General features: G+C 45.6%; 1 protein-coding gene across 3 annotated transcripts in view; it reads left to right on the top strand.

Moving 5' to 3' along the window:
- Window positions 1-8,095, top strand: part of LOC143300458 (UNC93-like protein) — a 35,672-nt gene extending 27,577 nt beyond the window's left edge. For all 3 annotated transcript variants that reach the window (XM_076614143.1, XM_076614144.1, XM_076614146.1), the window contains 3 exons: window positions 1,473-1,608; window positions 6,495-6,626; window positions 7,442-8,095. In XM_076614143.1, coding sequence (XP_076470258.1) covers window positions 1,473-1,608; window positions 6,495-6,626; window positions 7,442-7,686 — 513 coding nt within the window. In that variant the 3' untranslated portion in view covers window positions 7,687-8,095. The remainder of the gene's footprint in view (window positions 1-1,472; window positions 1,609-6,494; window positions 6,627-7,441) is intronic.
- The last annotated feature ends 6,948 nt before the right edge of the window (window positions 8,096-15,043 follow it).

Raw genomic sequence — 15,043 nt, 5'->3', positions numbered from 1 at the left:
GAAGGAGGGTGGCTGCAGACAAACAGCCGTGCTTCATCACACTCAAAGGCCAGTTTAAACAGGTAAGTTTTCAAATTTACTTTGAAATAGGTCCTAGCTTGCTTGGGCAAGCATGTTGGCAGATCCACCTGCAGCTACTCCTATATAAGCTGAGGAGAGATAAACCAAGTAAGGCTAAGTTTGTTTGCTTTTCTTTTTAAACCACCACCAAATGAAAATACAGCACCCCTCTAAGTCAAAGTAGCGAAAAAATCACCATGTTGATTGTGGCTTGAAGGAGAGGGATACGGGCAGGAATGGAATTTTGGTCGTATGCTTTAAATGGACTGCAGGCTATTGAATCCCGCCACCTTGTGTGTATCTTTCTGTTTCTCCCTCTTTCTTTGTATCTGTCTCTGTTTCTGTGTTCCTCTCACATTTCCATACCCAGTGTCTTTACACCAGTGGTTTTGCTCACCCTGGTATCAGTATCTCTGTGTATGAAAACATTTATCCTTTCAGTGCCATGGGAATTTCAGCTCGTGCAGCTTTCCCCGTTCTGGGGCTTTTAGTAGCCTTTTGTGAATGATATAATTATTAAATTTACAGCAATTTTTTTTTTTTACTTATTGTCGGGATCAGAAGCAGTGTATGCATCTTGGAACATTTGTGTTCACCGAGTTGTGAAACACCACTTTCTTGATATGATTATTCACAAAACATATAGAGGCATGTATCCTAGGTTTATGTGCGTGACTTTGATTTCACTTACTCATGCCTAATTTTCTTTTCTGGTGATTTTTTTTTTTGGGGGGGGGGTGGTGGTGGTGGTGGGGGTGTGTCTACGGGGCCGACATTGACGGTGTTTTCAGTCCTATTATGGCCCCATATGGTCAGCTATGCTGTTTTAAGCAATAAATGTGATGATGATGATGATAGCACCAAAAGCGTTTCATCACATGCGGTTTCATCTTATGGACAAATGAATGTTTAGTACGCCTGCTGCTCGTGTGCGTGCCGTAGGCGGGTGTGTTTGTCTTCGTGTTTGTTTGGTTTGTGCACACGCTTGTTTGTGTACGGTGCACTTGATGCGTGTACGTTTTTGTATGCATACATTTTTTATTGTAAACGCCACGAGCTCCCTGTCTGATTGGTTTGAGCGTCAATCTGCATTATTATTATTAGTTGTAGTAGTGGTACTATTCTTACTATTGTTAGCATTAGTATTATTAGCATAAGCGTTATTGTTAGCATTCTTGTTATCATTAGTATTATCATCACATTGTACTTATATGGCACAAACACCCCATGTAATGGGCTCTAAGCGCCTCACATGAAACAGTACGTATACAATAGTGCATCATACCAGACAAGAGCATATAAGGGCATCATCATCATCATCATTATTGTTGTTGTTGTAGTTGTTATCATTATTGTGTTGTGGTTGTTATCATTATTGTGATTATCATCATTATTGTTATCACCATTTTCAGTCCTACGTGAACTGTACCCATGGGGTGGCCAACGTGGGCTACATTTTCATCTGCTACGGAGTGGTGGATGCAGCTTGCTCCTTCACCTTTGGAAGACTGGTGCAGTATGTGGGTCGTATTCCCTTCTTTGTGCTGGGTGAGTTGTTTGTCTCCATAAGTAGGTCCATGGTATGGTGTGGTGTGGTCCATGGTATGGTATGGTATGGTGTGGTGTGGTGTGGTGTGGTGTGGTGTAGTATGTGGAATAGTATGGTGTGGTATGGTGTGGTGTTGTGTGGTGTGGTATGTGGAATGGTATGGTATGGTGTTGCGTGGTATTGTGTGATCCATGGTATGGTGTCTGCCCTGTGGGTTGGGCACTGATAGAATAGACCCACTGCCCAGCCATGCACGTCGTAAGAGGCGACTAAGGCAGGACCACCTCACCCGGAGGATAAAGGGGTTTGGTAGGGTTAACTACCCTGCCTGTAAAAAAGACCAGTTACAGAAGCACCGACGACAAAGAACCAAAACATTCACCTGGGCAAGGAAGGGTCTCCGTCCCGGAGACTTATGACGTGGTGCAGTGAAAGCCGAAAGGAAGCTGCAAGGCTGACTCCCCTTCTGACACCCAGGACAACAACGCGAGTAGCCACATGGAACATCAGGACGATGTATGAAGCAGGAAGAACCATCCAAGTAGCGAAAGAGATGAAAAACTACAAGATCGGAGTGCTAGGATTGAGTGAGACAAGGTGGCTACAGTCAGGACAGATGAGACTTTCATCTGGAGAGCAACTGCTGTATTCAGGACACACAGAGGATGGAGCCCCCCACACTGAGGGTGTGGCCCTGATGCTGGCACCGGAGGCACAGGGGGCACTCATCGGCTGGGAACCTGTCAACTCCCGCATCATCACAGCCAAGTTTACCACCAAGAAGAGTGACATCAGGCTGAACATCATCCAGTGCTATGCTCCCACCAGTGATGCGGAAGAAGAGAAGAAAGATGACTTCCACCAATAACTACAGACTGTGATAGACAGAAGGGGAGCCAAAGACATGACCCTATTGATGTGAGATTTCAGCGCCAAGATCGGAAGGGACAACACCGGCTACGAGGACACCATGGGGACACACGGACTGGGACAGATGAGTGAGAATGGTGAGCGCTTTGCAGACCTGTGCGCCCTGAACCAGCTGGTGATAGGAGGAAGTATCTTCCCACACAAGCGCATCCACAAGACCACATGGAGATCCCCGAACCACGTCACGGAGAACTAGATCAACCACATCTGCATTAGCCGCAAGTTCAGGAGATCATGGCAGGGTGTACGAGTGATGAGAGGAGCCGATGTGTCATCAGACCACCACCTTCTTACGACGACAGTGAGACTTCGCTTCAAGAGATTCACCAACGCCAACAACACACGGACAAGGTACAATGTTGGACTGCTCAGAAACAAGGACACACAAGCAGCATTCCAGATCAGCCTTTCCAACAGGTTCCAGCCACTACAAGAGCTGATAGAAGACGGTGAGATGGACATCGAGACACAGTGGGAACACAGCAAGAAGCTCTGGCACGACACATGTGAAGAGGTCCTTGGTAAGAAGAAAACTCAGCACAAGGAATGGATCTCTGCCGACACCATCCACAGGCTGAAAACAAGGAAAGAGAAGAAAACTTTGCTGAACACGAGCAGAACAAGAGCAACTAAGGCAAAGGCACAGGAAGAGTACACAGCAGCGGACAGAGATGTAAAGAGGAGCATCAAGAAGGACAAGAGGGAATACATCGATGACCTGGCCAGTCAAGCAGAGGCAGCAGCCGGACAGGGGAACCTGAAGGACCTGTGCCTGGTGACCAAGAAGCTGACGGGCAAGTTCCAGGAGACAGACAAGCCAGTGAAGGATAAGAACGGGAACCCACTGACAACAATCGAGGAACAGCTGAAACGATGGGCAGAACACTTCAGGGAGCTGCTGAACCGCCCCGCCCCTGACGCACAACTAGACATTCCACCCGCAGAGACAGAACTGCCCATCAGCTGCAGCAAACCCTCAACGGTAGAGATCAAGAAGGCCATCATGACTCTGAGAAATGGGAAGGCTGCAGGGCCGGACGAGATACAAGCAGAAGCCATCAAAGCAGACATGGAAACAGCTGTCAACATGCTATACAGCCTCTTCAGCAAGATCTGGGAGAAGGAGGAGGTACCAGTCCAGTGGAAAGAAGGAATCATCATCAAGCTGCCGAAGAAAGGAGATCTCAGAGACTGCAGCAACTACGGAGGGATCATGCTCCTGTCAACGCCAGGCAAGGTTCTCAACAGGGTTCTACTGGAAAGGATGAAAGAGGCCGTCGACCCCAAGCTCCGAGACCAGCAGGCAGGCTTCCGGCGGAACAAATCCTGGGCCGACCAGATCGCCATCCTGGGCATCATCATGGAGCAGTTTCTGGAGTGGAACTCCCCCCTCTACATCAACTTCATAGATTATGAGGCCTTCGACAGTGTGGACAGAGAGACGCTGTGGAAGCTGCTGAGGCACTACGGAATCCCAGAGAAGATCATCTCCCTCATCCGGTGCACCTACCAGGACATGAGCTGCAGGATTGCCCACGCAGGCCAGCTGTCCGAAAGTTTCGAGGTGAAGACCGGAGTTCGTCAGGGGTGCCTGCTGTCACCGTTCCTCTTCCTCCTAGTCATCGACTGGATCATGAAGACCACTACAACAGGCAGAAACAACGGCATACAGTGGACACTCTGGACACAGCTGGACGACCTCGACTTCGCTGACGACCTGGCGCTCCTGTCACACAACCACAGCCAGATGCAGGACAAGACCACTCGCCTGGAGACCACGTCAGCCAGGACAGGGTTCAAGATCAACAAGAAGAAGACCAAGCTGATGAAGAGCAACACCACTGCCAACACACCAGTCACAGTCGGTGGAGAGCCCATCAGGGAGGTGGAGTCTTTCATCTACTTGGGAAGCGTGATTGACCGACAGGGAGGCAGGGACCGAGACGTCACAGCCAGAATCGGCAAGGCAAGAACAGCTTTCATCATGCTCAAGAACATCTGGGCATCTGGAGCAATCAGTTTGAAGACCAAACTCCGCATCTTCAACTCAGATGTGAAGTCAGTTCTGCTCTACGGATGCGAGACATGGCGGACAACACAGACGATGCAGCAGAAGATTCAGACATTCTTCAACACCTGTCTGAGGCGCATCTACAAGATCCGATGGCAGGAGAAGATCCGAAACGAAGATCTGTGGGAGTGAGCGGGACAGGAACCAGTGGCCAAGCAGATACTGCGGAGGAAGTGGGGCTGGATTGGACACACCCTCAGGAAGCCAGCGTCCAGCATCACACGCCAAGCCCTGACTAGGAACCCGCAGGGAAAGAGGAAGAGAGGCCGCCCTCGCAACAGCTGGAGGCGAGATACCGAGGCAGAGCTGAAGCAGCAAGAGACCAACTGGACTGAAATGGCCAGAACAGCCCAGAACAGAGTGCGATGACGACGGGTCGTCGATGGCCTATGCTCCACCAGGAGCGACGGGTAAAATGAATGATGAATGATGGTATGGTGTGGTATGGTCCATGGTATGGTATAGTATGGTACGGTATGGTGTGGTATGGGGTTGTGGTATTGTCCATGGTATGGTGTGGTGTGGCAGGGTACGGTGTGGTGTGGTGTTGTGTTGTGTGTTGTTTTGTGGTGTGGTGTGGTGTGGTGTTGTGTGGTGTGGTGTTGTGTTGTGTTGTGTTGTGTTGTATGGTGTGGTCCATGGTATAGTGTGGTATGGTCCATGGTGTGGTGTGGTGTGGCATGGCGTGTTATTGTTTGGTCCATGGTATAGTGTGGTATGGTCCATGGTATGGTATGGCGTGGTGTGGTCCATGGTATGGTGTGATATGGTGTTGAGTAGTGTGATGTGGTGTGTTATGGTATGTTATGGTGTGGTGTGGTATGGTCCATGGTATGGTATGGTGTTGTATGGTATGGTGTTGTGTTGTGTGGTATGATATGGTATGGTATGGTATGGTATGGTGTGGTATGGTCCATGGTATGGTATGGTGTTGTATGGTACGGTGTTGTGTGGTATGGCACAGTGTTGTGTGGTATGGTATGGTGTGGAATGGTATTGTGTGGTCCATGGTATGGTGTGGTATGGTCCATGGTATGGTGTGGCATGGTAAGGTGTGGTGTGCTGTGGTGTGGTATGGCATGGTTTGGTGTGGTGTGGTGTAGTCTGGTTTGGTGTATGTGGTATGGTATGGTATGGTGTAGGATAGTATTGTGTGGTAGTGGTATGTACTTTTGGCACTTTTGAGTTAGTTTAAAAATGTGTATAAATATTTAGGTAAGCCAGCGAATTCCACGAGCGTCCCCGTACTGCAACTTTTCCTTTGAAATGCCCCCTTTACACTATTGAGACACTCACACACATTCTACCACTACTGAGACACCTACACACATTCTACCATTACTGAGACACCCACACACATTCTACCACTACTGAGACACCCACACACATCCTACCACTACATTCTACCACTACTGACACACCTACACACATTCTACTACCGCCACCATCACCGCCACCACCACTACCACCACCGACAACAACGACAATACACCCTGCTTGTACACGGCTGAAACACCCCCAAACAACACAAAGTTGACCTCCTCTTCGTTCCTTTATCCCTATTCCCACCAACAACTACCCTGTCAAAAAGATAATACCTAGGGTAGGCTCTCAGGCCTTGACCAACGAGTTGTTTACGTGTAGGTCAGACATCTACAGTCCCTTTTTTAAGAACAGGTGTGGTGCAGCATAATTATATGGATCAGTCTGTATGCCTTGACGTCAACTACAACGACAGTAACAAAAAGAAGAAAAAATCAATCGTTTCGCCTCCCTGAAATTTAAACTGTCAACAATAACAAAAACTATAACCAAAAAAAGAAGAAGAAAAATCAACAGAAAAGAAAGAAAACAATGACTGTGCACGGTACTTCTGTTTTTCAGCCTTCTTGGTGCACGGTGCATTGCAAATCATCCTGTTGCTGTGGACACCGGACCCTGACAAGGAGTATTACTTATACCTGGTTGCTGCTTTCTGGGGAATGGGGGATGCTGTCATTCAGACCCAGATAAACGGTACTCTGTGTGTGTGTGTGTGTGTGTGTGTGTGTGTGTGTGTGTGTGTGTGTGTGTGTGTGTATTTTATGTATGTGTTCTTGAGTGCGTGCATAAAATACCTAGGGGTAGGCTCTCAAAGCCTGACCAGCGCATTGGGTTTATGCGTAGGTCAAGCATCTGCTCTTTCGATGTTGTTTTTAAGGCAGATGTGCTGCAGCATAATCATTATGGATAAGTAAGTGCACACGCTTTGACGCCAACGTCCATGAAACTGAAACTGAAAGCTTTATGAAGGCACGGAGTCGTCTTTTTCTCCAGTGAAGATGGCTACATACCACGACATTTAATAAGTGATGCCTTAGTTTTGGGGACCTCACGGGTGGCAATGCAGTCACTACGATTGTCGTTCAGAAGACGAAACAGGAATCATATTTGGCACAACAGACACCTCCTTTCGAGATTATCCACTCGACTATTGCTCCCACAGAAGAAAGTTGTAGGCGAATGTTATTTTTCATCCACTCAGTTAAGATGTCTCTCTTCTGGACACTATTTCTCCCACAGAAGAAAGTTGTACGCGATAGTTATTTTTTCATCCACTCATTTAAGGTCTCCCTCTTCTGGACTCTGTTACTTCCACAGAAGAAAGGTGTAGGCGATAGTTACTTTTCATCCACTCAGTTTAAATCAAGATACCTCTCTTTCTCTTTTCCTTATCTGTGACTTGCATGCATATACGTCGTCCTTATACCAACCGCTTCTGCTTTCACATAATTCACTCCTGTTTCTAGTAATCCCAGCAGCCAGTGCCTGTTGTTCTTTCTTGTTCCCAGCCCTGTACGGAGCGCTGTTCAAGGAGGACATTGTGGCCGCCTTTGCCAACTACCGTCTGTGGGAGTCCATTGGGTTCGCGGGCATGATATACTACTACAGTAACTCCATGAAGACTGCCTACAAGCTCTACATCTGTCTGGCTTTTCTGGTGACCGGAATGCTGGGATACGCCATCGTGGAAATCACAGAGAAAAGGAAGCAATCTAAGAAAGCCGAGATCACATCCACCACTAGCGGGCTTTGAAAAATTAGATATCGCAGTTTTGTTTTGAGTACACCTCGGAAAGATTCTCCATGTAGTCTTTGGTTTTGTGAGGAGAGAGATATGACTGTAAGTGCCTTGCCAAACATTGGTCTTGGTGTTTTAACGGGTAAGGGCCACCCGACATTTTGGAGACCATAAGGTTTCTTCCTTGGTTTGGAGTTCAGACTCACAGGGTCGACATTAGGAGTCAACTGATTTGATTTGCAAACACATATCAAGATATGACGCTGGATTCATATTCTTTACACACTGTGGGATAATTTGAAAATTCTAACAACGAAATCATGTGGGTATTTTTCGTATATTGGTTGTTCATGTGTTAGACCGGAATCTGGTTGAATGATTTTCAACGAGAATTTTTTTTTTTTTTTTTTTTACTACAATAAAGTACAACGTAAATATGAGAACGCAGATGTTTTGTTCTTTGATGAACGTAAATGGTTTTCAAATACATATGTCACAGAGACAAACAGACACACACACACACACACACACACACACACACACACACACACTTCCCCCCAAAAAAGACAAAACAAACAACACACACACACACACACACAACCTTCCCCCAAAAAAAGACAAAACAAACAACAAACACACACACACACACACACACACACACACACAAAAAACCAACAAAAAACAGCAGCGAACATGAAAAAAGAAAAAAAAGAAACGAAGTAATGCAATGGTGGCGCGCGCCAACCTCACACTATTTGCCCATAAAAAAACAACAAAAAAACCCAAATCGTTGTTTTCTGAAGACTGAATCCCTATTCTACCTTTGTTGTTATATTGTTGTTGTTTTATATCCGTGCCGCAATATTGTCCTTAATATTCGTGCCGCAGTATTGTCCTTAATATCCGTACCGCAATATTGTCCTAAAAGTATAAATATAAGGGAGGACTTCATCGGGGAACACACCCGTAAAACTCCAAAAGAAGAAACGATTGTTCACCAGAGCTGTGGTCCACGAAGGGAGAAGAAGAAAATTAGCATTAGACTGACTGTAGATTGATGCCCATACGTGCATACAGTGTGTCTAATATTATTTTTATTACCTTTTTTTATACTCCTTACATTGATTTTCTACTCTTCAAATCACACAGGGCCAGAACTTTGTTTCACTCCTCGTCACCCTACCCTTCTCATCTTCTCCTTCCATTTCGGGAAGTCGTTTTGTTTGTGATTACAGAATAATCGGACACACATACTCAAAGTCACAGAATAATTGAACACACAGTCACACGCGCACACGCACTACGCATGCACACACACACACACACACACACACACACACTGCATACGCCGCGCGCGCACTTGCACACACACACAAACACACACACGCGCGCGCGCACACACACTTAAAAAAAAAAAAATCCAATATCACTGTTAAAGTGAAAAGAAAGACGACTCATTCTAAAAACGGGCACAGAAACGCCTACTAACCAGCTGTAAGAACATTGAACTGAACCCTTTATTTCAGCTTGCCTCAGTCATCGTCAGTGTGGATGAAACAGGTGCACGCGTACTCATATCACTCACATGTGAAACAGGTGCACGCGTACTCATATCACTCACATGTGCAGCACACATCAAGAGCCTCGATGGCCTTGTGGTCACGCGCCCGACAAGGGAGACAGTGCCCACGGCTTCGAGTCCCATACACAGACTGGAGTCCTACTCCCTTTCTACTAAACCTTTGGTGGTGGTATGGGTGCTAGTCTTTTGGATGGAGCGACAAACCGAGGTTCCCTTGTGAGCAGCATGCACTTAGCGCCCGTAGAAGAATCCACGGCAACAAAACTGTTGTCCATGGCAAGAAAATCTATAGAAAAATTCATTTTACTGGGAAAGAAAATACAAATGCAGACAGAAAAAAAGGAAACAAAAATTGCAATCACAAATATATTTCTATGTTTTATTTATTATAAACATTTTTGGTTCTAGTGATTTTTTTTTATCATTTTATCACTGTTTCGTACTTTAGGCCGATTCCAACATCGCCATCTCTGAAGGCATCAGTAAGCATTGCAGAGAACATGAGGCTGAACAGCGTTGGAGCCAGGACGCAGCCTTGCTTGACACCATTTGTGACAGCAAAAGGAGCAGATGTTTCGCCATTGTCCTGGACTCGAGCTTGCATGCCTTCATGGAATTGGCTGACCAAGGAAATAAATTTCCGAGGGCATCCGTACTTGGCCATGATCTTCCACAGTCCCTCTCTACTCACGGTGTCGAAGGCCTTAGTGAGTTCGACATAGGTGGAGAACAGATCAGCATTTTGCTCCTGACATTTCTCTTGCAGCTGCCTTGCAGCAAACACCATGTCGGTGGTTCCACGCTCTTTACGGAATCCACATTGGCTCTGAGGCAAATGACCTTGGTCAAGGTGTGCTGTGAGGCGGTTTAGTAGGATCCTGGCAAGTATCTTGCCTGTGATGGAGAGCAAGGAAATGCCCCGATGGTTATCACAGGCTTGCCGGTTCCCCTTTCGCTTGTACAAGTGAATGATAGATGCATCTTTGAAATCCGCGCTCTTTCCGGAATCCACATTGGCTCTCAGGCAAATGACCTTGGTCAAGGTGTGCTGTGAGGCGGTTTAGTAGGATCCTGGCAAGTATCTTGCCTGTGATGGAGAGCAAGGAAATGCCCCGATGGTTATCACAGGCTTGCCGGTTCCCCTTTCGCTTGTACAAGTGAATGATAGATGCATCTTTGAAATCCTGGGGGATCGTCTCTTCTTTCCACATGAGTGAGTACAGCTGATGGAGCTTCTCAGTCAGCACAGTGCCTCCATCCTTGTAGACCTCTACTGGTATGGAGTCTGAGCCAGGTGCTTTGCCACTGGATAGCAGACGGATTGCTTTCTGGGTCTCAAGAAGTGTTGGCGGATCGTCCAGTGCTTCGTTGATGGGGACTTGTGGGAGACGGTCTATGGCTTCATCATTTATGGAGGAAGGGCGATTTAAGACACTGTTGAAGTGCTCAGCCGAGCGTTCGAGAATTTTCTCCTTTTCGGTGATCAAGGTATTCCCATCTGCACTGAGGAGGGGGGATGATCCTGAGGATGTGGGGCCGTAGACTTCTTTTAAGGCATCATAGAACCTCTTCATATCGTGCCTGTCAGCATATCCCTGGATCTCATCAGCTTTGTCACTCAGCCACTTATCCTGCATCTGGCGTAACTTTTGCTGAACAGTCCTGCGGATGGCATCGTACGCATCCTTTTTTGATGTGGACTTTGGGTTGCTCAGGTAGGCTTGATGCAGACGGCATTTCTCATCCAGAAGCTGCTTGATTTCATCACAGTTTTCATCAAACCAGTCTTTTTCTGGTCATGGGTCCCAGGGTCTCTGAAGCTGTACTATAGATCAGCTCACGCAGGGTCCTCCAGTCAGACTCCACATTCTGGTTGTCCAGAGAGGCAGATTCCAGACGATCTTCCAGAAGCTCCACAAAGGACTGTTTGATGGTGATGTTATTCAGCTTAGCGATGTTGAGCCGTTTTGGAGCCTTCTGGCCTTGGGGGCGTCTCTTGGGCTGTAAGTGTAAGGTATACATATATCACACGCATATATTTATTTCTAGATATTTTTATGTTATGATCAGTTTCATATCATACTGTCCCCACACGTGTTAGATTTGATTTCTTCAGACTGCACATTTTACAATTTATGTCTGTCGCCATATGTATATTCAAATGTGTGTTTTGAACTGCTTTTGGTGCCATATATCAGAATGTGGGCTGAAATTACGGTGCTTTCTGTTGTGTGAGTTGTGAGCCAGTTGGCTAAATTAACTGATCTGAATAAATGATTGATAACGATATTTGAACAATTTCCAGCACATGCTTTGCGAACTGTGACCCTGTCTATGGTTTCTCTCGGCGAAAGTGATCCACACACAAATACATCCACATACATACAAAATTAATGTACGCACGCGCGCACACACAAACACATGTGTGCGCGCGCGCACACACACTGACACACCGGCACACACCAGCACACACACACACGCGCACGCGCGCGCACGCACACGCACAATTTTACTCCCCCTCCACTAGACATTGAGCCCAAGTGATGGTCTGGGTGAGACGATAAACCGAGTTGCAGCTTGCACACGACGCACGTAAAAGAACCCATGGCAACAAAAGTGTTGCCCCTGGAAAATTTGTGTAGAAAATAGATGTTCACTTTGATAGTAAAACAAATACACTTGCGGAACAAACAAACAAAACAAAAACAAAACCAAAAAAAAAAAAAAGGAAAAAGAAGAAAAACTAGTGGGTGGCGCTTCATTGTGGCTACGCGATCTACCTAAGGAGAGCAGACTGATTTTCACACAGAAATCTGTTGGGACCAAAAAGAAGGGGGAAATAGAAAGAAAGAAAGAAAAGGAAGAAATTAAGATACTGACACTGAGACACACACACACACACACACATGCACGCACACACACAGGCCATACTGGATTCATTATACAGGTAGTATAAAAACAAAAAAGTCACTGTATTGTACTAGAAACCATAGAAGGAGCCTTTTATAAGTGCTTTTCTTCAACTCTAATAAAAAATAAAAATAAATTATCTCGTCAGTGGACTCTCTCAGACTTTGGTCCGATTCCCAGACCAATTTTGTGTGTGTATGTGTGCGTGTGCGTGTGTGTGTGCGTGTGCGTGTGTGTCTGCGAAGGAGAGGATCGAGAGGGGAGTGGACTGACGGTGGTGGTGGTCACGTGGTAGTGAGGTTTTTGGGGGACTCGGATACCGTGTAGAAGGCTGGTGGAATCACAGAAGAATGTTTCAAATAAGATATTTGAGTACAACTGAAGAAACTTTATGGACTTCGTAAAAGCGAAATCGTCAATTTAACATGAGAAACTACAACTGACAAGTTAAGAACTGATCGGTTTGCACGGTGTGTGTGTGTGTGTGTGTGTGTGTGTGTGTGTGTGTGTGTGTGTGTGTGTGGCTCTCCTCTGTGTGTGTGTGTGTGTGTGTGTGTGTGTGTGTCTCCTCTGTGTGTGTGTGTGTGTGTGTGTGTGTGTGTGTGTGTGTGTGAAATTGACCAAGAAGCTATCAAAAACAACAACAAAAACAAAACAAAAACAAGCAAACAAACAAAAAACAAAACAAACAAACAAACAAAACCAAAAACAACAACCTGAACCTAACAACGTTCCCATTTCAGTCATATTTTGATCCAACAATTTTACTTCAGTTTTCGTCAGTGTCAGTTATGCAGAATTGACTAGAGTTCAACGACCTATTGACAAGCGCCCATAAAACCAAGTAATTAAGATGTCGTGTTCTTGTTGTTTATTAATTGATTAATTTATTTATTAATTGTCTTTACCTTGGATTCATGAACCCAGTGTCAGAGACAACCTTGATCAGTTTCAGTAGCTCAAGGAGGCGTCACTGCGTTCGGACAAATCCATATACGCTACACCACATCTGCCAAGCAGATGCCTGGCCAGCAGCGTAACCCAACGCGCTTAGTCATGCCTTGAGAAAAAAAGAAAAAGAAAAAAAAAGGTGAATAAATAATAGATAAGCATACATAAATAAATAAATAATAATTATAATATAAAAAAGGTAGTAGTAGTAGTAGTAATAATAATAAATAAATAAATAAATAAATAAATAAGACAACAATGATGATAAATAAGCAAATAAATGTAAAACATGAAGACACATTCACACATACACCCACACATGCATAACAGATATGCACCAAACATGCAGTTTCACAAATATGAAAGCGCAGTCAAATACACATAAACGTACATGAGCCCCAACACACACACACACACACACACACACACACACTACCCTGCACCTCCTCTACCCCCTCCTCCACACCCTCATTTCTAGGCTACGTATCGCAGCTTCCACGATACACACACACACACACACACACACACACACACACACTGATGAACACTTACTTGTACAAGCACACACACATACGCCCATATCCCCCACCCCCACACACATATATACAAAGATATATATATATATATATATATATATATATATATATATATATATATATATATATATATACACCCGCACGTTCCAATATCCTGTTGCTCCCACAGTGTAGGCATGCATACACTCACATACCTCATCCTCTACCCCCTCTCCTTCCGCACCCCCACCTCCCCCTCACACACACATACGCACGTGCACAGAACTCTCCTGACACTTGTGTACACTTACACCCTCGCGCATGCACAAACGTACTCAAAAACACAGACCCACACATACACACAAACACACACATACACACACGCACAGAAGCTGCCACTGATTGGCCGCAAGAGGGATGGGAAAAGATCTCTTATGCCAAGAACGTGGCGTCTAGTGTGTTGCTCAGTCTATTGTATTTGGAAAAGCCCACAGAGACTCTGTTCCGTTTTGAAGAAATTTGCGCAATGTTGGTTTGGAAATGATGCCGATATTTGATTTGCAAAGCATCGTGCTCTACCTTTCATGTTAGACTTACGGCCGCTCCCTCTCTCTGCTTTTATTTCTTTGAGACGATCGATGGTGTGATGGCCTTGTACCTGTTCTTTTTGATATTCTTTGACTTTTCTGAGGATTTCCGATTTTCCTAGATGTAGGCCGCTCGTTGGTGTTGCGTTACCAGCAAGTCTTTCAGCTCGCTCATTTCCCTTAACACCTGCATGTCCCGGGCAGTATGACCATGTGAGTTTTTTAATCTGAAAGTTGCGCATTGCCTTATGCCACTCTGGGCTTCCCATTCCGTTTTCAATTTTCTGTATGAGGTTCATTGAGTCGGTTAGAATCATGGCATGTTGGTTTCCGGGCGTATGGATGGACGATAGCCACTGGAGGGCATGTGTCACAGCTTCAACTTCCATCGTTAGGCTGGAGGTTGTGACTTTGTAGGCAGCATTCTCTTCCCTAATTGTTTTTCCATTTTGTTTCGCAGTGAATCCCCAACCGGATTGGTCTTTGGTGACTGAGCCATCTGTGTATATGATGATGTCCTCTTCTTTACTGTTTTCTTCTATTAGTAGCTTCTCTTCCGCATCATTTTTGCTCTCTGGGCATTCCCGACAATGTCTTCCCAGAGTGGGTGAAATGGCTGTGTTGAACAGATGGTTGAGGTTTTCGGGGTTTTTCTCCCATTCTTTTGTTTCTTTCAGGTCTTGTAGTCGGCATACTAGCTGGATTGTGTCTTCTGCTTGCCCCATCCATGATCCTATACGGCTGCTTTTGGTTCTTTGACTGCGTCATGCAGTGGGTTTTGAGGGTTTTCTAATGCTTTGAAGTAGGTCTTGACCTGTTCTAACAGA

The sequence above is a fragment of the Babylonia areolata genome, chromosome 26, assembly GCF_041734735.1.
Source record: "Babylonia areolata isolate BAREFJ2019XMU chromosome 26, ASM4173473v1, whole genome shotgun sequence".
Classification (NCBI taxonomy): Eukaryota; Metazoa; Mollusca; class Gastropoda; order Neogastropoda; family Buccinidae; genus Babylonia; species Babylonia areolata.
Note: the sequence above shows the minus strand (reverse complement) of the source record. Positions and strands in the feature narration are given on the sequence as shown.